At 42.8% G+C, this 22,361-nt stretch overlaps 1 protein-coding gene across 5 annotated transcripts in view; it reads left to right on the top strand.

The window, feature by feature from the left end:
- Positions 1-22,361, top strand: part of DPYSL3 (dihydropyrimidinase like 3) — a 114,851-nt gene that overhangs the window by 26,683 nt on the left and 65,807 nt on the right. The window contains exons 1-2 of one of the 5 annotated variants that reach the window (XM_069592355.1): positions 19,126-19,511; positions 19,749-19,955. The exons of 1 other annotated variant lie outside the window; for it this stretch is intronic. In XM_069592355.1, coding sequence (XP_069448456.1) covers positions 19,917-19,955 — 39 coding nt within the window. In that variant the 5' untranslated portion in view covers positions 19,126-19,511; positions 19,749-19,916. 3 more of the 5 variants (XM_069592354.1, XM_069592356.1, XM_069592353.1) reach the window with 3 other exon arrangements.

Raw genomic sequence — 22,361 nt, 5'->3', positions numbered from 1 at the left:
GAGGAAGGCAGTGTGTCCAGCTTGAAAAACTCCATTTTCAAGCTTCCCTTACAGAGGGAAATAGGCATAGCTAAATGCCGGTCTTCACTGACACTGATGTGTACAGCCTCGAGGTACAATGACCATAAAAAGCCAGAGTGTGTATTAATAAGATTTGTAACTCACTTCTAAAAGATTAGTAACAACAAACACTTGAAGCTTTGAGAGATGTGTTATCTTATGCAATGTCTAACTCAGGATAAACCCTTGACTGAATAACATTTTTATAAGAGCAATAATTAAAGAGAGTGTGCAAAATGGTAGGACACAAGAGACATGAATTCTGGTCCCAGCTCTAAAAAGTCTAATTGTAATTCTGAATGAGCGATTAGCTATCAAATCATACAGTTCCTTGGGAAAGTGGAAACAAAGTCTCTACTGTAGTACTATTGTGAAGATCAAATGAAATATGGTAATAGTAATGATGCTAGGTAATAGTCATCGAGTTTTTCATGTATTCAGGCAGTATTTTAAGCGTTTTACATGTATCATTTCACTTAAAACAGAACATGTTATAATAAACTATGAGTGCTACCATTTTATAGATACATGAAAGGAAACAGAGAGACTAATCACTCTGACAAAGTCAGAGCTTCTAGCCAGTTACAATCTCTGCCATCTGACTCCAGAGCCCAAGGTTACATTAAGACTAATCTTATCATGTAGTAGAGATTTTGAAAAGCCGTATACTACATCCAAAGGGAAAGATTGTTGTCATTTTCATGTGTGACTTGCATGGGCCACTGAGAATCGGAGCAAATAAAATATGCTAAAACATTCACCTTGTTAATGATGCCAGGGTTCAGTCTTTCAAAATCTGATATAGTTTCAGATTTCAAGTTATTTTGTAGTCATCTTTCTTTCTCTCTGCTTGCCTTTAGCATCTTTGATTTTGAATTCTGTGATTTTAATAAAGATTTTTCGTCTCTGAATTCCACATAATTTTGAATCTGAGAATTCATATCTTTTATGAATTATGAACAATTCTGGAAATGTCTTAGCCATTACCTATGTAGAATAATCTCTACTTCCTTCTGAAATGCTTATTAATTTTGATGAACCATCTTACTAATGTCTCAGTTTCTTAACCTCTCTGTTATTTTCCATTTCTTTTCATTCTTCACCACAATTAGTTATTTGATCATATTTACATTCCAGCTCACAAACTTTCTCTACAGAAACTTTCTTAATCTGCTTGAGAACTGTCTATTAAGTATTTCATTTCACTGGCTATTTATTTCCAAAAGATATTTTCCCTTCCCCCTTTTTAAAATTTGCATTTTCTGTTTTGATAGTGTCTAATTCTGTTCCTATACTTAAATGTTATTTTTACTGGAGATGTCATCAATTTAAACATACTGATTTTATTGTATCTGACTATTATATGAAGTTTTCAGTTTTCTACTGTACTTGCTCTATCGGCTAAATCTGGCTCATGATATGTTATTTTCTTACATATTTTGCAATTTCTAATCGAGAATTCATATTAGGTAATATTTTTCTGAAAGAGCCTAATGAACCTGGATCCAGGGTATCTCTTTTTGAGTGGTTTTGCTTTTGCCAGGTACCCCAGTGCTTTCTTTGCCATGATCATTTTTAAAGTTAATATCCCATTTTAAGAATTCCTGCTGGTTTATAGTAAAATCTAAACTGGTGTGAATATCCTCTCACTGACAAATTCTGAGGAGACTCACCCACAGTACCCCATCAAGAGCACAGGCCAAGGTGACAGAGCTCCATGTCATCATCCTTCATTAATAAGAAGATTTTCCTATTTTGTGTTTTTTCATGGAAGGACCAAAATGTATGTGTGTGTGTGTGTGTGGGTGTCTGTTCTAATCTCTCTGCCTTTGGTGAGGACCAGATGGCCTCATTTTTCGTCCTCCCAGAGCTTTAAAACCCAGACCCTTGGTTACCAAGATGGGCAACTTCCCATAAGGCAGCCAAGTGCCAGCTCTCTTTCTCCTTACTTCTGTTTTCAGTTCCCATGTTTCTGCTCCTAACTATGTGTTTATATTTTCTGTTGGAAAGGTTAGACTATCTAATTTGCCATACTGCTGTCCTCATCATTATAAACATCAATTGTTTTGTAGTCATAGAAATTGTTCTCTGATTGGACTCTTGATAACAGAAAGTTTAGGTTAATTCTAATAAAATCAATTTGTTTCTTCCTTTGTTAGGTGATTGAAGGACTAATTAGCATTATGGAGTAATTTTCTGTGCTAGAAATTATAGACTAATTCATATTCTTTATTTAATTTTGCATCTTAAAATGGGATTTATGACCATTTGTAGCTATATCGATTTCAGTCTAGGTCCACCACTTACTTGCTATGTGAGTTTGGTCAAGTTACATATATTCATTGTACCTCTGTTTTGTCATTGTAAAGAGAGCCGTGCTAACAGCAGGCTGTTACGGGAATTATGCAATAGATATACAGCATTCAGGAAAGGTCTTGGGCACATAGCATTTAGCAATTGTACTTCTTATCATTATTATTACTGCCTGTAGACGCAGTATAGTCATCATACATTTATTTCTGAGGATGTGTACATTGGTGCTGCTTTGTGTCCATACTACTTTGTATGCATGCTTTTAATCCAAATAAATTATCTTCAGATTTTTTTTCACTATAATTTTCCTGTCTAAAACCTTTAGGAGTGTTTTCAAGAGTTTGAGTCATCTTCCTCATTATGATAACACGTTAAGACAGTCCTTGATGTGGGGTTTCTTCTGTAGTTTCTAATTACTTAGATATTTCCACCCTTCCAAAGGAAGCTTTTACTTATTTTTAAATTGAGCTTGTATTTATAAACTAGCTTTGAGGCTCTGCTTTCATCTGTTTGTTCCAGGTGTTCTTTCCGTTCCCTCGAATGATTTTCCATTATGAGCAATTTGGTTTGTGATGTAGATCTTTTTGTCAGGTCTTTACATCAGTAACAGTGATGAACAATATACCCATGTTAGTTTTCTGGTCTTGGCATAGTACTTCTGTTACATAAGATATGACCATTGACAAAAGCTGAGTCAAGTGTTCAAAGAACTCTCTGTACCATTTTTGCAACTTCCTGTGAACCTGTAGTCATTTTAAAATAAAAAGTGAAAATAACCGTGTTTCAAAAGGAAAGTCAAAATGAGTTTTAAAGAAGATACCCAGGGACTTCCCTGGAGGTCCAGTTGTTAGGTTTCCTCACTTCCAATGCAGGGGGTGTGGGTTCGATCCCTGGTAGAGAATTTAGATTTCACATGCTACACAGTCATGGAATTTAGATTCCACATGCTACACAGTTGATTATAATGTGTATAATTCTATGCAGTTTTATCCCACGCATATTCATATAAGCATCATGATGCAAAATATAGAATTGTTTCATCACTACAAAGGAACTCCCACATGCTACCCCTTTATTGTCCACCTACCTTGGCCCTGTCCCCGGGCAACTACTGTTCTGTTTTCCATCTCTTGAGTTTTGTTTTGTTGAAGGTGTTATATAAGTGGGATTGTTATAGTGTGTTACCTTGTGAAATTATTTTTGTTTTTAAGTGTGATTCCCTTAAGATCCATCCTAGTTTTTCACCTTTTATCTATAATTTGACCCTTTTTATTGATGGAGTGGTATTGCATCCTGCAAATATACCAGACTTTATTTTTCTGCTCCTCTAGTGAGGGAGACTTCAGTTGTTTCCACTTTCTGGCAATTAGAAATAGGACTACTATGGACATTCCTGAACAACTTTTCATGTGAAAGTCAGTTTTCTTTTTTTTTTTTTTTTGATAAATACCCCAAAGTACAATTGCTGAGTAGAACAGTTGATACATGTTTAGTCTTTTAAAAAAAATTGAAATGTAGCTGACATACATTTGTGTTAATATATATTTAGTCTTATAGGAAACAGCCCAGTTATTTTCCGGAGTGACTGTACATTCCTCAACCAACAATGTGAAAGAGAACTGCTATTTTTGATACAATGATATTTTCTCCTTTAAGAAATCTCTGAAAATCCAGATTTTAAAAAATAAAGGACCTGTCTGACAACGAAAACATTCTCCACTTAGATTGTGGTGATGTTTGTATAGCTCTGAATATACTAAAAATCCCACTGAATTGGGTACTTAAATGGTGAACTTTACGGCTTGTGAGTTAAAGCTCAATAAAGATGGTAAAAAAGTAAAAGGATATTACAAGAAGGGATCTAATTCTATTACCAAAAAAACCTCATTCCTTCACTAAATCTCTAGTATTAAGAATTGACCATATGGCAGGCATTACATGGAATGCTTCACAGTATACACATCAACTCCTGACTTATCTATTGACAGCTAGCATGTCATTTAACCATTCTCAACTTCTGCATCCTTTTCTATAGTAAAATTACCTTCCTTTATGAGGATTAAATGAAATAATGCATATAAAGCCATTTAGAATGCTGTCTGCGTAGTATCATCATTCTCATATTAAATTCATGAAAAGACATTTTCATCTTAGCAGTTCATGACAGTCTGGTAACAGTATTATGAGAAAAAAGAGCCATGTGTATTAATAAAAGATGACATATTTTCCCATTGTATATGCAGGAGGACAAAGGAAGCAGCTGCTGTTTGCTGATCATCTACTATGTACCAGGGACTGTATTTATGAGCCACTCTTCTGTGCCTTTAATACAAACACTGCTCCACTATGGGAGTAGCAGTATCTCCATGTAATGGAAGAGGAAACAAATGCAAAAAGCTTAAGAAAACTTTCCAGTTTCATAAAGCAAGTATTTGATGTAACCAAGGTAGCGAACCAGGTCTGTGTCCCAAGTTCATGTTTTTCTACTTTTCATGGATGAAAGGAACTACTATAAATTAGACATTTTCTTCAAACACCGCTATTAACTTAGGGTATGTAGTCCTTGTAGCTTTTCTTTCCTATTTATTCAGAAACTAAAACTCAGCATAAATTGTTGGTGGTTGGGGTCTGAGATATTTTTAATATTTTTAATTTGGACACAATTTGTGTATCCTTATGGGAGTTCAGAAAAAGTACCAAGGTTTTGTTCATTTTTGGATTTCCAACTGTTTGGAGCTTGAATCCAGAGTTAAAGTGCAAAAAACAGAAGTGCTGGTGGGAAAGCCCATGGCCAGGAGTGCTCGGGAAGAAGTGAAGAGAGAGATCCTGGAGACTGGAAAAAGGCAAAGCACCCCCTGCCAAACTGAATTAAAAAATGAAACGAAAACAAAAACAGAATCCCACGCCAAGAAGAAAACAAAATTGTTTGCAATAGTATGACAGCGAAGCTATTTCTCAAGTTTATTCACCCGTGGATTAGTCTTGAGTTCTTTCTCTTTCTTCTGTAAATTCCTTTGTCTTCAGAAGCTGCCAAGTGTTGTAATGGAAGCAAAGACAGGACTCTAATGTCAGCCAATTTATTGAGGAAAGACAACAAAGAGAAGCTGTTTCTTTGTAGTGAGCCTCAAAGATTATACCACCCATTCCTCAGGTTTATGGAGGAACTTGGCTGCAGTTTTCTGCTGAAAAGAAACAAGTGCTTGGAATTCCACTTGGAAAACTTAGATCTTCCTGATTTCTGGATCAACACAGGGGCAAAAATCCCAGTGAGCACTTGCATCAATGTGAGACAGAAGATCTTTGGTTAGGAACCCACTAATTGATTTTAAGGGCTCTAAGTGCCTGGTTTTGTGTGTTGGCATGTTATAACTTATCTTATTTTCCATTATTTTATTTACCGTGAGCAGGAGAAATGAGGTCTGATTCTCATATGATTCAAAAAAACCAAACCCAACAGTCTTGGATTGGGTTAGGAAGTTCTCTAAACCATGAGAAATGACCTCAAAAGTGGCCAAAAAACCCAACAAGAATGAAAAATGGCATGCTGCAATTTCCAGGAGGATACTGGAGAGATCGGCTTCAGACGCATTTTATTTTGCATTGTTATTAATGGCTTGGCAAGAGGATGTAAACCTATTATGGCAATTATAGCTGCAGATGAGGGTAAATAGGATGGTGTTAGAGACACTAGTGAGGAAGAAACATAGTACAGAGCAACCTAGAGAGATTAGAAATATGGGCAGGAAATGAACAAATGAGATCAGCCTGGAAAAGTAGAAACATGCATCTGGAGAAATACGTAATTTGAAAAACAGAGAGGTACTTAAAAGAAGGGTCATACTTGGAAAGCAACAATGGTAAATGAGCTTTGGAGCGGATATCAATTTGGGATATGTTTGTAACATAATGGAAAAATAATACGAAGGCCTGGTGTTCAGATAGCCTTTTGGAGTGCTTTAAAAAAAAAAAGGGCATTTCCATTATCTCATTTGATCATCAGCCCAAAGAAGTTGGAAGCAAATAATTCAGTCTCCATTAAAGAGAGGTTAAGTGAGTTGCTTAAAGTCAGGCAATTTGTTCATAAAATAGACTTGGCTAAAAGGTGGATATCTTGACTTGTTGTTGTATTTTTTCTCTTTTCATGACGACACCTTGTTATTATATCTTAGAGCTCGGAATAGTAATTGTTTCTGGCTTAGCATTTACCCATCTCTTTCTGATATTGTACATGATTTAATTTCATCTGAGACTGAGCATAATGTTACTAAAGCTTTAGACAGGGCATGAACCCCACCCTCCCCCACACCCCTACCTGTCTTTCCAGGATGAAGTGCTGCAGTGTAGGATGGGCGATGGATCTCTGGCTTAGGAGCCAGAACCCTACACTAACAGTGTAGATTTCCAGGTGGGCAAACGGTGTGCCTTCTCTACTTGTGTATGTTTTAACTGGTAGGACTGAGTGGGTTGATTGCTTCTGTAGTCTTATGGAATCGATCTCTTTGAAGTTCTGAAAAAACTGAAAAAAGAATGAAACTATTGCAAGCAGACAGAGACAGAGAAGCCTGAGAGGTGGCAGGGAGAGGGGGAGAGACCTCGACACAGGTGCATGTGATGTGTGGACTATGGACAGTTGTTAGCATATGGCAAGCAGGCAAATTTACATTTTCAAGGATCTTCATTGCAAAACCTTCCTCAGGCTCCTCTCTCATGCTCTTGTCAGTTCTTCTCTTAAAGTTGACTGTCATTTTCTTTTCTTCGGTAATGCAGTGTGAGTTTTGGTACACCCTCATCTGCCCCTTTTTGTGGATGGCAGGTAGCAATCACTTAACCTTTCTGGGTTCTGCCAAGGTCATGATGGCCTCTACACACATGGGTGGGCTCCTTGCAGCCAAGAAGCTGATTCCTTCATCCCATCTCCTTAGTTGATTAACCTGTAGGGTAATGCGTGGTTCAAACAGAGCCAGCTCCTTCCGGTTGGGAATCAGAACCAAGAGAAACTCCTCTGATTCTCTCAGTATGATTAGAACAAAGAAATATGGAGTGACTGAATGTTTAGAGAAGTGTGGCTGATGTTAACAGTGAATGTCTGTGAGGCCTCAGAAGGGAAAGGAGGTGCTTGCTGACAGATCCTGATTCCAGTCTGGCTGCTTACACTGAATCTTTTTAATACAGTCTCTCCCCCTGCCCAGCTACCACCACCACTTTAAAAAATTGTTTTATTGAGATTTGCTGTAACTTTTCAACAAGATGTTTTCACTAAGGGTCAACCAAATTAACATTTGTTGTATGTATGTATGTGTGCATGGATCCATGTATGCATGTATGTATGTTGGTATGTATCCATCCACGGTGGTCATCTAACAAGTGTCTCATGAGTGCCTTTATGTGCTAGGCACTGTGCCGGCACCAGAACACCGTAATGAATGAACAGAGCCTGACCCTCAAGGATCATGAGGAAGACGGGGAACAAAGCAGATAATCATCACCCACCCTATAAGCACGGAGCTGCAAGCTGGCAGAGGCTCACGGGAGCACCAGGGGTCACTGGACAGGGGTCAGGGGAACCTTTCTGGAGAAGATAGGGGCTGAGTTGATCTTAAAGGGTTATTTGAAGATTCCCAGTTTAAGAAAGGGATGATTGTTTCAGGCACAAGGTATGACATGGGTCAGCACTTGTAGACAGCCGCATGACATGAGAGGAACTCTGGGTTCTTAGAGTGATGGGAACATAAAGTACAATCAGGACTGAAGAATGATGAAGCCCAGAGATGAGCACAGAGGCCAAGGATGGGAAGTTTTGTCTATCATGTTTGGAATCTTAGACTTTAACCTGAGAGGACTGGGGAATGATTGGAGGCTTCCATACAAGTAAGTGAAGAGAGGACATTTAGCTGAGACCAGAATGGTAAGAAGGACCCAAACTGATTGAGGCTGATCAAGCAGAGGGAGCAGGCAGTGCAGAAGCACTCAGGGCTAAGACTCAGGTTTCTGGTTAAAGACTAGGTGAAGTGAGGTATCACTAGCTAGGTCACAAAGCATTGGAGAAAGTGCAGAAGGTTCTGGAACCTACTTGAGACATGAGTGTTTCAGTTTCCCTGGGAATCACATCGTAAGACAAGATTAGCATGAAGAAAGGTTTCTATGGGATGCCCTCGAGATCAACAATAGTGGATGGGAAAGGCGAGGAAGGGAAGGAAGCAGAATTGAGTAGAGGGAAAATGCAGCATCAACAGAAACCAGAACTGGCCCTGCCAGGAGGTCTAGAAAGAGGATAAACCTTCAGCTGTCAGTCAAGTTGGGCTCAGAGAGCCAGGCCTCAACTTCTCATCTCTGTCCTTGGATGTCGGCCCTCCCAAGGCTGTGTCATCTTGGGCAAGGTGGATCGCCTTAGGTGAAGCAACATGCAAAGGTGGCTGACGAGTGAGAACCTCTGCTGGTGGCACCTGTGTAGCTGGGATCATAAGCCCTTTCCTGCTGAAGAAGGATCTGGGTGGTGGACCGCAGGGCCCACTGCAGGGGTGTGGAGGTTCTGGTGGCTTCTCAGGTAGAGATACCCCTTTTGCTTTTGGATGTTAGAGCTTGAAGCCAAGAAAGGAGGTCTGGCTGGAGAGAAGACTGGGAGGCAGTGTAATATCAGTGATGAGAATGCTTGACCTTTGGGGGGTCATATGCACCCTTTTGAGAATCTGAAGAAAACCAGAGACTCACCCTTTCCTGGAAAAAAATGTGCCAAAATATATACCCACAGAATTTTTTGGCTTTCTTTGTGTCTGTTTCTGTCTTGTATATAGGTTTCATTTGTGTCATTTCTTTTTATATTCCGCATGTAAGGAATGTCATGTGATATTTCTCCTTCTCTGTCTGACTTACTTCACTCAGTATGACACTCTCTAGGTTTTTGGCTTTCCTTGGACTGGGTTCACTCAATAACACTCTCTACCCTGAGAAACGTCATGCAGTATTTTAATTAATCAGATTAATCAATCCAGTTTCTTGGAGCATTCAGAGAATATCAGGTACTGTCCCTTTATTTTACATAAAATGAAAGTGTTAATTGCTCGGTCATGTTCAGCTCTTAGCGACCCCGTGGACTATAGCTTGCCAGGCTCCTCTGTCCATGGAATTCTCCAGGTAAGAATATTGGAATGGATAGCCATTCCCTTCTCCAAGGAATCTTCCCAACCCAGGGACTGAACCCAGATCTGCATTTCAGGCAAGCTGTTAACCATCTGAACCACCAGGAAAGCCCATTTTATATAATCTTCATACCATATAAGTTAACCATATTGCCCCATTTTACAGAGGCAGAAACTGAGTTTAAATAAACTTATCTGGAGGCACTGTTGTTAGTAGGCACCACAGAGCTTAGAATTGCAGTCTATGTCACTAGCATTGTTGGATTCCATTTCTGAGCTCCATAGTTGGCTTTCTGTACATCCCTGGGGACCAGTCATTAGGTTTATGGACAGACACTACCCTCCAGCAGCTGTTGGGGTGCAGAGACCTGCATTCCTGGGAAGGAGAATCTACTGCTGGCATCAGGCAGATGGCTCCAGAGTGTAGGGGAGGGCAGCACTGGCTAAGACTCCCAGGGTGATGTTAGCTTGAAGGTGGTCCAAGGTCATAGGAGTTTGGCAAGGGAGGGGGACCAGCCATTCCCTCACTCTGTCCCTAGTGGTGGGCAATTGGCTGCCTCAGATGTTTTTCTCTTGTATGGACGTTGTGATGGAAAATAGCCCACCTTATGGTCTCAAGTTCACTGGCTAGTTACTTTCTATGTTACTTGAAAAAAAAAATGCCATAGAGGTGTCATTAGTTCTGCCCTTACTTCTAAGAGCCTTTACCATCTTTTTATACTAATTAATGAGAAGTCATTTAGCAAGACCATAGCAAATCAGTCATCACAAAGTGAATGAGTCAAACTGGCCTTCTGTGGCAAACATATTGGGTTGGCCAAAAAAGTTCATTTAGGTTTTTGGTTACATGGAGTGGGAAAACCTGAACAATCTTTTATCTGAGTAGGATCTTTTACAGTGCTTTGTGATAAAGTAGTTTCCTATGAGAACCTTTCATAGTCCCAAGGTTTTAAGTGAGGAGACCTTGCATTAAAACATTAGAAAAGCTTGAGGGTTTAGAGAGAAACTCAACTTGATGCTGATAAAATAGACAGTATGCATTCACCTTAAATTTTATTCTAAATGTATAAAATATTCAGTAATCTTTTCTCTTCAAGATACCCCTATGAGTGATTTGCAGAACTCCTGCTTAGAAAAAGAAAATGGCCCTAATTTTAACTTCAATTTTAGTCAAAGCTGAGTCAAGGCTATGTGGGTGTTTATGTACTTGTTTTCCACAGTGGCATTAGCTTAAAACCCTCATCACCACAGATCCATTGTCCCACTGTCCAGCATCTCATTATACATGACTTTCCCTCTTGCTATAGAGAATCCCCATCAAATATATAAAGTAGGCAAGTGTCAATAACAAAATGTCTTTATCCATCTTGTCAGCAATACTTTAGGGTTTTTGGAGGTCACTGGAAATTATTTGTGGGTATGAAATCATGAAAACAGGACTTGGTTACATTTAAAAATATATATTAATTAATTATGCATACCTTGGAAGATGCTCAGTATATAGTACTGTAAGTCCAGACAGTCCTTATCTGTTTTGGTTATGATTGCAGCAAAGAAGCAAGAATCAAATTTGGCTGGGGCCTAGGGTAATCAGGGGTTCTCCATTTTTATCCACTCACCAATATTGGGACTCCAAAACCTGTTCTTTTAATCATTCTGTGCCACCATGATAATATGCACCAGCAACTGCTTTTTAATCAATCAACTCATCTTTTTGTTTCATCGGACCTGTTCTTTCATGATTGTGTCAACCTATCCACTCAGCTCTTCTACTGACCCATTTTACAGATGAGGCAAACTTAGAAGATGTTCAGACTCATTCCAAAGTCAACTAATTGGAAATGAATTTGGAAAATCTCAGTTTTTCCTCTGTTTCACTCTCTGGCTCTCACTTCTTATGTTTACTACCTCCAATAAAAAATGAGTGCCTGGATCTTAAAAAATGTCGAGGCACTCTGCCTGGGGCCAGGTCAGTGTTTGTCTGGAGTCAGAAATCCAGGATTTCACTTGGGATCAGTGCACACAGATGACCAGTCCAAGAAGGAAGTGCTCATTCATTGACATACCAGTGGCATGCGAGAGGAGCTTGTTTTCCACTCCACTGTTCCTTTGGGGATTTGCTCAGAGAGACCTGTGACTGCACCCTTGGGCATATGTCTCTACCATTCCTATTTCTCTGAAAAGATAGGGAGCCAGAGGTTGTTGAGGCCCTAGAGCATTCGCTACAGCCAAGTACAGGAAACTGGAGGGAAAAAAGAACACAAAAGACACACAGCCAAAGTCCCTTCCTGGAGACGGGTGGGAAACCTGGAAAATGCAAGCTGGGGTTGCAGCCTTGCACTTGGGGGTTGGCTTGCTCTTTTGAGCCTCTGTCCAAGAGTGAGTCTCACATCCCTCATTTCGGGGTGAGCTGTTGTGCTGGGCCCGGAGAGACCTAAATTCAATCACATATGTTTCCATTCAGCCCAGAGGTGAAACTGATTGCACATAACCAGAGATCCTGCAGCATCAGCCCAGGCTCTCAAACTGACTTTTAGCAGAGGGTCAGGGAGTTCCAGGGAGAAGGCAATGGCACCCTACTCCAGCATTCTTGCCTGGAAAATCCCATAGACAGAGGAGCCTGGTAGGCTGCAGTCCATGGGGTCGCTAAGAGTCGGGCACGACTGAGCGACTTCACTTTCACTTTTCCTTTTTATGCACTGGAGAAGGACGTGACAACCCACTCCAGTATTCTTGCCTGGAGAACCCCATGGATGAAGGAGCCTGGAAGGTACAGTTCATGGGGTTGCACAGAGTTGAACATGACTGAGGAACTACAGGTTTGCACACTACCACGGGTTTGCACACCACCACAGGTTTGCACACCACCACAGGTTTGCACACCTTGCTCATGCTAATAGAAGTTTGATTTGGAATAAGCCCCTGAGAATACTTTTCTTTGGCTATCACGTTTTTTTTTTTTTTTTCTTTTTTTGGCTTATGTGTTTCAAGGATAGGATTGTTTGTCAGGTTATTTCTGTGTATTTAATATGTAAACATCTAATAATAGCAGGTGAATCATCGCTTTGATTTTCATTCTGTGACACTGGAAGTTGATGCGTAAGGTTTCCTTTGTTTGAAATGTAGGTAAAATTAATGGACCCAGATGACTTAATGGGCAGTTCTGAGATTAAATGTTTACTCACATTAGAATAGCCTGTGTATTTCACAAAAGCCTTGTGTGTGGCTTTTGCCCCTTCACAACTCTTTTCTGTTTTGCGGCTATGTTTTTCTTCATCCCTCAAATCAGGACCAGGGGGAATATTTACCCTTAATTATCTAGCAAAATATAAATGTATTTTTTAAAAATAGAATTTTTCAATAGTCAAAACTGTGTGAATTACCAAGCACTTATTTTACATATTTGAGGGATTAAAGGGAAGACAGAATAGTCTTGACTTTCCCCTGCATTCAATTAATTTTCCCTCATTGATTCTGCTCTTTCAAGCCTTATAGCAGAGTTGGAGACTACAAAGATAAATAAGACATAGTCCCTGACACAAATGAATTCAGCAAATAGTAACCAGAACATTAAAAAATAACGGTAGGAATGTTGTTGTTGTGCTTAAGTTGCTCAATTGTGTCCGACTCTTTGCAACCCCATGGACTATAGCCCACCAGGCTCCTCCATCCGTGGAATTCTCCAGGCAAGAATACTGGAATGGGTTGCCATGCCCTCCTCCAGGGAATCATGCCAACCCAGGGATCGAACCCAGGTCTCCCACACTACAGCTGGATTCTTCACCATCTGAGCCATCATGGAAGCCAGCTGCCATCTAATTAATTTAGTTTGTGCTAAGAGCTTTGCATGAATAATCTTATTTAATCTTCAATATATCTACTGTCCTTTGGCCACCCCACCCTCCATACTTGTGCCCTGCTTTCTCTCACAACCAGCTTAGATCCCATGCTTTACCCTCAGTTCCCTGAGTTTCCTTCTCCCTTCTCAGCACTCATCTAGCAAAACCCTGGTGAAATTCCACAGGCTGCCTGCTGCAGAACTGCATGTATACAGCTGTATATGACTAGAGGCATACTTCCTGGTCTCTCTTGAAATTTATGGTTGCTACCTGGGACGGGGGAGATACTTAGTCCTGCCAAGGAATCATACCGTATTTCTGTAGTTCCTTTATTCTCCTAATAACTGATTTTATCCCAGCTCCTCACCCCTCTTAACTTTCAGTACCTTTTCTCCCAGACTGTCTTGGCTGATGGCAGAGAAAACAGACACAGTCAGAAGAGAACTGCTATAAACTCCCTCCATGAAATTTACCTAGCTGCCCATCTCTGCGCCAGTGTACTCTAACCCTCTGGGTACTGGTGGGGGAACAGTCTTTGCTCTTGAGTAAGGGCACGCCTTCCATCTGAACACTAGGTGTCACGTGGTGTCCCATTTCTCTCCCGCATCGTGAAGTGACCCCTTCTTTCTGAATCAGCCCCACTGACATTCAACCCTGCTGGGCTATTTCCTTCATACTGGATTCCACTTTCTCTAGTTACTGCTCTGTATCCTTGTCCCTGTTTACAAAATATCCCTTGAAAGTATTGCTTATATTTGGGATATCCCATTTACACTTTGATTTTTCTCTTGGAAATGCTCTAATCATGTATATATATATTTTAAGAATAGTCTTCATTCTTTCTTTTATTTTTTCTTGGGCGGGGGGCTACATTAGGTCTTCGATGTGGCTCACAGGATCTTCCCTATGGCTAACGGGCTCTCCAGCTGTGGTGCTCGCTCAGTATTTGCAGACTTAGTTGCCCTGCAACATGTGGGATCTTAGTTCCCAGACCAGGGATCGAATAGCATCCTCTGCATTGGAAGGCAGATTCTTAGCTACTGGACCACTAGGGAAATCCTTTCAATCAGATTTCATCCCCACAGCTTTGTTAAGACTGCTCTGACAACACACACAAATACATAGTGGATGCGCAGTAAATATTACCTGTGGAATTTACTACTTGCTCACACACACTCTCTCACACACACACACGTAAAACACTGTAAGATGGGTATGAAGATACTCATTCTGTAGGTGCTCTGGACAAGGCCCTTGGTGATTTCACACAGTGACAAATTCTCAGCTCCCCTCGGTGCTTGACCTTTCAACAGCATGTGAACACTTCTTCTTATTTGAAATAATTTTTATTTCTTGACCTTCACAGCACTGTACTCTCATGGTGTCCGGGCTGTCTCATTGACCTCTGTCCCTGCTGGTTCTTCTGTTAGCCCCGGGATACTCACTTACCTCAGAGCTCCATTTCTGTTCATGTCCTTGGCCAGCTCATCCAGAGTCGTTACTTTAAATAACACTCAGAGGTTAACCGCTCCCACATTTGTATCTCTGGCCTAGCTCTTCCCTTCGATTTCTGATTTCGAATATCAGCCTGCCTGCTCCCCATCTCACTTAGGTGTTGAATAAGAATGTCACACACATATTTCTGACTTTCCCTCCCAACCCCATTTCTCCTACAACCCCCCTCATCTTTCCAGTTGCTGCTGCTAAGATGCTTCAGTCGTGTCCGACTCTGTGCGACCCCATAGACACGAGGCTCCCCCGTCCCTGGGATTCTCCAGGCAAGAACACTGGAGTGGGTTGCCATTTCCTTCTCCAATGCATGAAAGTGAAAAGTGAAAGTGAAGTCGCTCAGTCATGTCCGACTCTTAGCAACCCCATGGACTGCAGCCTATCAGGCTCCTCTGTCCATGGGATTTTCCAGGCAAGAGTAGTGGAGTGGGGTGCCATTGCCTTCTATAATTTTTTATTCTTGATTTATCCCTTCCCTAGGATGGAAGCTTCATTAGGGCATCTTGTCTATTTTATTCAAATATTTGTATCCCTAGTGCCTGGAGACCATAATAGGTACTCAATAAGTATTAGTTGAATGAATTAATAAATCATCACAAAAATATTATGTGGTAGGTCATAAGATGCTCATTTAGAGATGAGGTAACCAAGACTCAGAAGGCTGAAATAATCTGCTGAAGATCATAGAAATAGGAACTGGATGACTTGGAATATGGACTGAGGTTCCTCTATTTCCAAGTCCAGATCTTTAAAGCAGTACAACTTCCTGGGTTCTAGTCCATAGTTTTCTTATGAATTCAGTATCAATTTTCAAAAAAAATTCTTTAAATTAACGTAAGGCTTTTGATCTTCTCTTACACTTTGAGGGCAACTCATTTCAAAGTCACAGCTCTCTAATCACTGTTCAGGTACCAGATCTATTTTATAGTCATTCCTTGGCCCATTTATTGCGTTGGATTTAGCAAAATGATTCCTCACTGTCTTGAATTCAGTTGCTCTGAAATCCAGAATCAGGAAACCCTAAGAAGGCTTAGAGGAACAAAAGTAGATCTTCTTAAATGCCCTTTAAGGACATTTTAAGAACAGGACACTCTAAGAACTTTAAGAACAGGTAAGTTCTTCTTCCATCTATTTACTCTTTCTTCAGACACAATTTGAAACATTTTTACATTCACTCACCTAAGAATTACTGAGCAATTTCTGTGGGCATGGCCCTATTTCACACACTCAGGACCCATCGGTAAATAAAACACACACATTCCTTGCCCTCAGGGAGTTTACATTCTAGCGACGAGAAGGAAGATAATCATTAACATATCATGTGAGCAAGACTACTGTGAAGATAAATAAAGCATAGAAAGGGACTAACAGGTGGCACATTGTGTTCTCTTGAATAAGGGTATAAAATAAACTCCCTGAGACCCAGGATATTATTATTATCTTTTTAAAAAAAATATTTATTTGGCTACATCAGGTCTTAGTTGTGGCACACGGGACCACTTCATGGTGGCACACAGACTCTCAGGTTGTGGTGTGGGCTCCAGAGAACACAGGCTCAGCAGTTGTGCATGGGCTTAATGCTCCACGCACGTGGGACCTTAGTTTCCGGACCAGGGATTGAACTGGTGGCCCTTGCATTGCAAGGCAGACTCTTAACCATTGGGCCACCGGGGAATACTTATCATCATCAGTATTATTATTCATATCTGTAGCATTAGATCCTAGGAAAATAAGTAGTATACACAGGATAAATGCTGAATATTGTGAGAATGAACGAATGCATAACCATGAGGAAGAGAGCCCAGTTAGAAGGTTACTGTGGTAGCTCAGGTGGTAGCTGCTGCTGCTAAGTCGCTTCAGTCATGTCCAACTCTGTGCGACCCCATAGACGGGAGCTGGTGGAGCCTAAACACAGAGGGAAGCTTTGTAGATGGAGAGAAGAGATCATAGTGTGTACATATGTAATAAACCCAATACTATTTCCAACCTTAAAGTTGGACGTAAACTGCAAATTGAATTGTACTGAGGAAGAGAAGTCAAAGTTTGGACAATGCCAATCAAGCTTTGGCCCGAGCAATAAGAATAAAGTAGCCTTGACTGAGGTGTGGAAATCTATGGATGTGGTAAGTTTGGTGGCCAAAATTAAGTTTCTTTGGGACTGTAAATTAAGTCTCTCTGCATCTCCCTCTCATTCTGTCTTTGTTTCCTGAGATACCTAAAGCCAAATACTGCTGTGTATCCAAGGAAAACCATTCAGTCATTCTTCTGTGGAAAAGAGCAAAAATCCATGCTGGTTCCACCCCTCACTCTCTTGGCCAGACACAGAGGCATCTTGTGTGGATCGCTGCCTTTCTTCTTACTCCTTGAATAAGAAGGACACAGCCAACAACGGCTTTTCCTTTCAAACTCATCTCAGACACTTGATTTTGATTTAAAAAAGAGAAAGATGATTGAAGGGGATGAAAGGGGAAAAAATAGGGTTTGTTGTACATTTCTGCTCATGGCAACAGCTTGAACCGATTAGCTGGTTATTATGCATTCTTGTGCATGGCTTTTCACAGCAGTCTGATCCAGAGAAACATCTCAAGTCCTTTTCTGCATGGCTTTTTGCAGGCAAACCTGACCTCAAAGAGATTAACCAAGCCTTGTAATTTGAAAGAACAGACATACCCAAAATCATCAAGTGATCAAAAATATGGTATAAATAAATTATTTAGCAGAGAGTGTTCTGGATTCTAATGATGGTAACAGAGGAGATAATTACCATGCAAGAAAGGGAGGAAAAAAAAAAACCTGACAAACCTGCTAAATTAAAAAAGAAAAAAAAAAAAGAAGGAAGACAGTGGCATTTCTTTAGGATTGTAAATGTCCCCTACATATATTTTGCTTTTCCTAAGAAGAACTTGCAAGATCCCTTTAAACAAGTTTAGGGCAGTAAAATCAATGGGAAAGATTTGGACCTCTGCAGGGTTGCATAGTATGCAGTTAATTCTCTTTTTACTCTGTTCTAAATATAATCCTGCTCATTTGCATGCCAATCCCCAGAATGCTTTGTAATTTCACAACTCTTGGCTAGTGGTCTCAGCACTTATGCTTTCAGAACAAAGCAAAATGTTTAGGGCGTGTCTTTGGCTTTAGTCTTTTTTTTTCTTTTTTCCCCCCTCTGCTTTGCAAAGAGTACAGAGAGGTGACCTTTTCTTGGCATTCATTCTGCAAGCCAAAGGATCACAGAAATAAAGTGGAGAATGCTGTGGACTTTTCCTGTGAAGACTGCATTCAGTCTAGTTACCCATGAATAACCAGCCACTTGGATTAACTCACTCGAGTGAGTTTCAGGGGGGTTTGGCCTGCTCTTTAATTATGTGACCAGGCTGGTTCATTTTAGATTTAGGAAAAGCCTAAACCGAAGTATTCTCTCATTCTCCCGATGCTTTATGTAGCTTCTTTATTGCAAAGGAAGCCTTTAACTTAATGAAAAGATGTCCGAAAGTGTGGTTGGTGGCCTGCCTTATAGAAATGTGAATTCAAGTTCCCTAATACAGACCTAGTCATGCTCAATGATAATCTGCGGAACTTCTGTGTGTGCGTGTGTGGCGGGGGGTGGGGGGTGGTTAGGATTCATAAGCGGGTGAAGTGATCATAAGAGACTGGAGAAGGGGACTTAATGATTTTTGCACAGCAAGCCATTGTTGTTGTTGTTATTCAAATGGTGTTTTTGGGTGTGTCTTTTTTTTTTCCTGGAGAGTTTAGAAAGCTCCCCCATCTGACCATCTCTCAGCCCCCAGCCTATTTCCTCCAAACATGCCTTCCTTGGCCGTTTAATTGAAGCATATAGCAAAATAAGAATATATTCCAGCACCGAAAGATCGTGTCTTTTGCTCCTAATAGCCCACTTACCTTTGTCTCTCAGCCCTACCTAAAGTAAACTCGGGACTGTGACCAGCACACATCCGACGGCTCACAAAAACCACGGCTGCGCAGTAACGCGCCAGGGCTTCTGCCTTCTAACTACAGGTGTTTTCTGCTTCTTGCTCACGGAGCAGCATTACTGCTGTTTCATCGATTCTGAGAGCCAGACAGTGGAATTCCTTTAAAGCACATTATTTCGAGAATTATGTTTACAATACAGAGAACAGCTTTTGGTAGCCGACACGGGGCCCCCTCGCAACCTTCCGAGAGTGAGGGTTACTTCGCATTTTTTAATCTCCATTTTCATGGTCTCGGGATAGCAGCGGCTGGCCAGGCTGCACAAAGTCGGCGCGGTTCTCGGCTTTCTAAGGGGATCGCGCCGGCTGTTTATACACTCGGCGACCAGCAGAGGCGGCGCCCGGCTTCCGCGGTAACAAAGGCAGCGGCTGAGGCATTCAGCCCGCAGGGTGGCGGAGGAGAGCGGGTGCTCGAAGAGAAGCCCGGAACCGTCTTCTTTCTGAAACGAGGGTGGGGAAGGTGGGAAATCGGATCAGAGTCAGGTCGGAGGCGTGGGCTTGGCCCGCGGGGACGAGAGGGCGACGCTGGTGCTTCTCTGCCGACTCTGGGGACTGCAGTATCCCCGCCCCGAACAGTCCCTCGCGCCCCCTGGTGGCGGTGGAGCAGGCTGACTCTGCTGCACTCGCAAGTCACCAGAAGGAAAAAAAGGAAGAAAAAGAAAAAGTGGGTGAGGCAGATGCAAAGAGGAAAATCAATAGGGATAAGAGAGAAGAGGGAGGAGTCGCGGATCAGCCATTCTTGTTTTACGGGGTCCCAGCTGGTACCGCAAAAGAAAAAAAAAAAAAAGCCCGGGTGTGAACGCGAGTGAGGAGAGTGTGTGTGTGTGTGTGTCTGTGGAGCGGGGGGGGGGGGGGAGGTCGGGGGTGAAAGGGGGACCAGGGAGATTTACTATTGTCTCTGGCAGCCGCCGCGGGAGCCGGGGAGGGGGGCGGAGGCGAGAGGAGGCGGCGGCCGCGGCCAGCGCACCATTCGCTCCACCTGATCTCGGGGCGCTGTGCGCTGAGGAAGACGCGGGCGAGCAGGAGCAGGAGGAGGGAGGCAGGCAGCTGCTGCAGCCACCGCCGCCGCCACCATGTCCTACCAAGGCAAGAAGAACATCCCGCGCATCACGGTGAGTCGGACGCCACTCCGGCTCGCTCGCTCGCTCGCTCGCTCGTTCCCGGCTGCTCTGCAGGGGCTTGGATCCTGCCGGCTTCCCCGGGCCAGTCCCCAGGGAGGGACCGGGACCCGGGGTCCGGGGGGGTGGAGAGAGGCGGTCAGTCCAGCCGGCGCGGCGGGGCGCCACCCAGACGGAGCGACCCTGGGGTTTGGGGAAAACCAAACAAAGAGGAAACCCAAACAGTGACAGTGGCGTGGAGAACTTCGGGTTATTTATCTTCCTTTCCCACTGCTGGGTAGTTCCCAAATAACAGGCCCTCCGTCGACCCGCGCGCCACCTGGGTCGTCCATGTGAGCTGCCCCCGGCGAGACATGATTTTTTTTTGGTAAAAGATTCCTTTTTGGCGGGTTGGAGCGTGGAGAAATGACACCTTTCCCCAGAGGTCTTGGTTAGCCCTGCCGCTCCCGTCTCTGAGCTCCAGCCCCGTGGCTCTGATGGGGTGCTTGACCGTCCATCCTCACCTTGGCCACTGCTTGCTTGTATTAACCCCAGTGCATATCTCGGTGCGTCATACTCGGGACTGGACAGCTAACGTGGCTGTAGTGAGAATAACCAACTTTTTTTTTTTTTTGGCTCTGTGTATTTGCATTTTTTCCTGTAAATTCTCCCCTTCACCCCAAGAAAAGGCTGAGTTTTTAGAGCACATTTTAGTTTGCGGTGGCAGGCGCGTGCTGTGTGCATGCCGCGTCCAACTGCCATTGTGTGCAGAGCCGAGCCCCTGCGGCCACCGGGTGTCTCACGCGCTGGGCGAGCCCCTAGGGCGGGGTGGAGCGGGGATGTGCCATTACCAGGTAGAGAAGGCTCATTTTCGTTGGCGTCCGGCGAGCAGCTCTCGCTGCAAAAATACCGCGCCCGGGTCTGGGATTTCTCCAGAATGCGCTGAAATGACGCCCCCCCCCCCCCCCAGAAAGGACACACGACAGGCTGGAATGGACAGTTTTTTAAAAGGGCAAGACAAAAGCAACAGAAAACCCACTGGCATTTGTTAGTTGAGCACGAAGCAGTGCGGTTGTGCTTTGTCTGTAGCGAGAGAGGTGTGTGTGTGTGTGTGTGTGTGTGTGTAGTGTATAGTAGGGGAACGTGTGGCTACTCCATCTTTGCAAGACGAACAAAGGAAGTGATGAGCTGGCCCCTGGGAGGCTCTGCAGCTGCCCTAGGGCAGTGATGTACCGGCTTCTGTAGTTCATTTGCCCCATCCACTAGGTTTTGCTGTGGGCACCAGTCTGTTTGCACTTGTTCCGGTTAGGCTTGGAACAACCTGATTGCCGTCCAGGACCTTCCCCTCTGCAGGCAGGAGGAAGCTCTTCTTGCTTTTAGCGCACTTTATTGTCAGGTGGTTTATTTCTCTTGCAGTATCCTACCTTTTCATGCACCTGAGCTTCACTGGACGCACATATGCTACACCCCTACCTGCTGTCCACCTGGTCCCAGGGGAGGAACACTCTCCAGGGGGACAGAGTTGGGATGGGTAGGGATTCTTTCCCCAGGTAGAGGCACTGGGCTTAAGCCCATCCTCCTTGACCACTACCTGATAGCGTTGACTTCACATTATTATAAAAACATAGTGAGTCTTTTACAGTTCACAGTATTTTCTCAGTGCCAATTGGCTTTGCAAAAAACTGTGGTGATACTTTTTCTTAAACTGATCGGGACAAAAGCACAATTTTTCTACTTATTTCTCTAACTCTGGAGAGATGAACCACCGCTCTCATGCTATGACATGTGACAGCTATGCTGTAAATATGCCACTTGCTGTATATCCAGTATGCACTTGCCATTCTGTTTGGGATAAGCAGAGAACAGATTTTTTTTTCTTCCCAGTCTGACCGCAGTGGTTCCTCTTAGATTCAGCCTGTGCCCTGGTATTGAGGGCCACGCCCATTCTTCTAGGTATCACTTAAGCAACCTTTAAGGAAAGATACAGACGTTTACCCCATAGGGTAATAGCCTTACAAGCCCCTGTAAATGTGTTGGTGCCCCAATCCCAGGGACCGGTTTGCAGGGGCTCCCTTTTGTTCCTGCTTGGATACTCTTCCCTGGGGCGCATCCTTCATTTTCTGTGAGGCTTCCATCCTTTCTCTGCTCGTGGGGCGTGGCGCTGCATAGCAGCCTCCACCGCGAAACCCGGGCTGTGCCTACGGCGACTGAACGGCAATAGACGGCGGTTGTGAATTTCTTCGAGCCAGCCTGCCTTGCATTCATTGTTGAGAGGAATGTGGGGTGGGGAGAGGCAAAAGGGCAAGACAGGAGGGGGCTTGATCTTTGGGGGAATAATGCGTTGGTCGATTTTTCTCATGCTTTGTGTTTGTATTTCTTAGAACACGAATTCTATTTTAGAAGAAAACGTTGTAATTCTTG

This window comes from Ovis canadensis, chromosome 5, assembly GCF_042477335.2.
Source record: "Ovis canadensis isolate MfBH-ARS-UI-01 breed Bighorn chromosome 5, ARS-UI_OviCan_v2, whole genome shotgun sequence".
Classification (NCBI taxonomy): domain Eukaryota; kingdom Metazoa; phylum Chordata; class Mammalia; order Artiodactyla; family Bovidae; genus Ovis; species Ovis canadensis.
The sequence above is the reverse complement of the archived record's forward strand: the minus strand, read 5'-3'. Positions and strand labels throughout refer to the sequence as shown.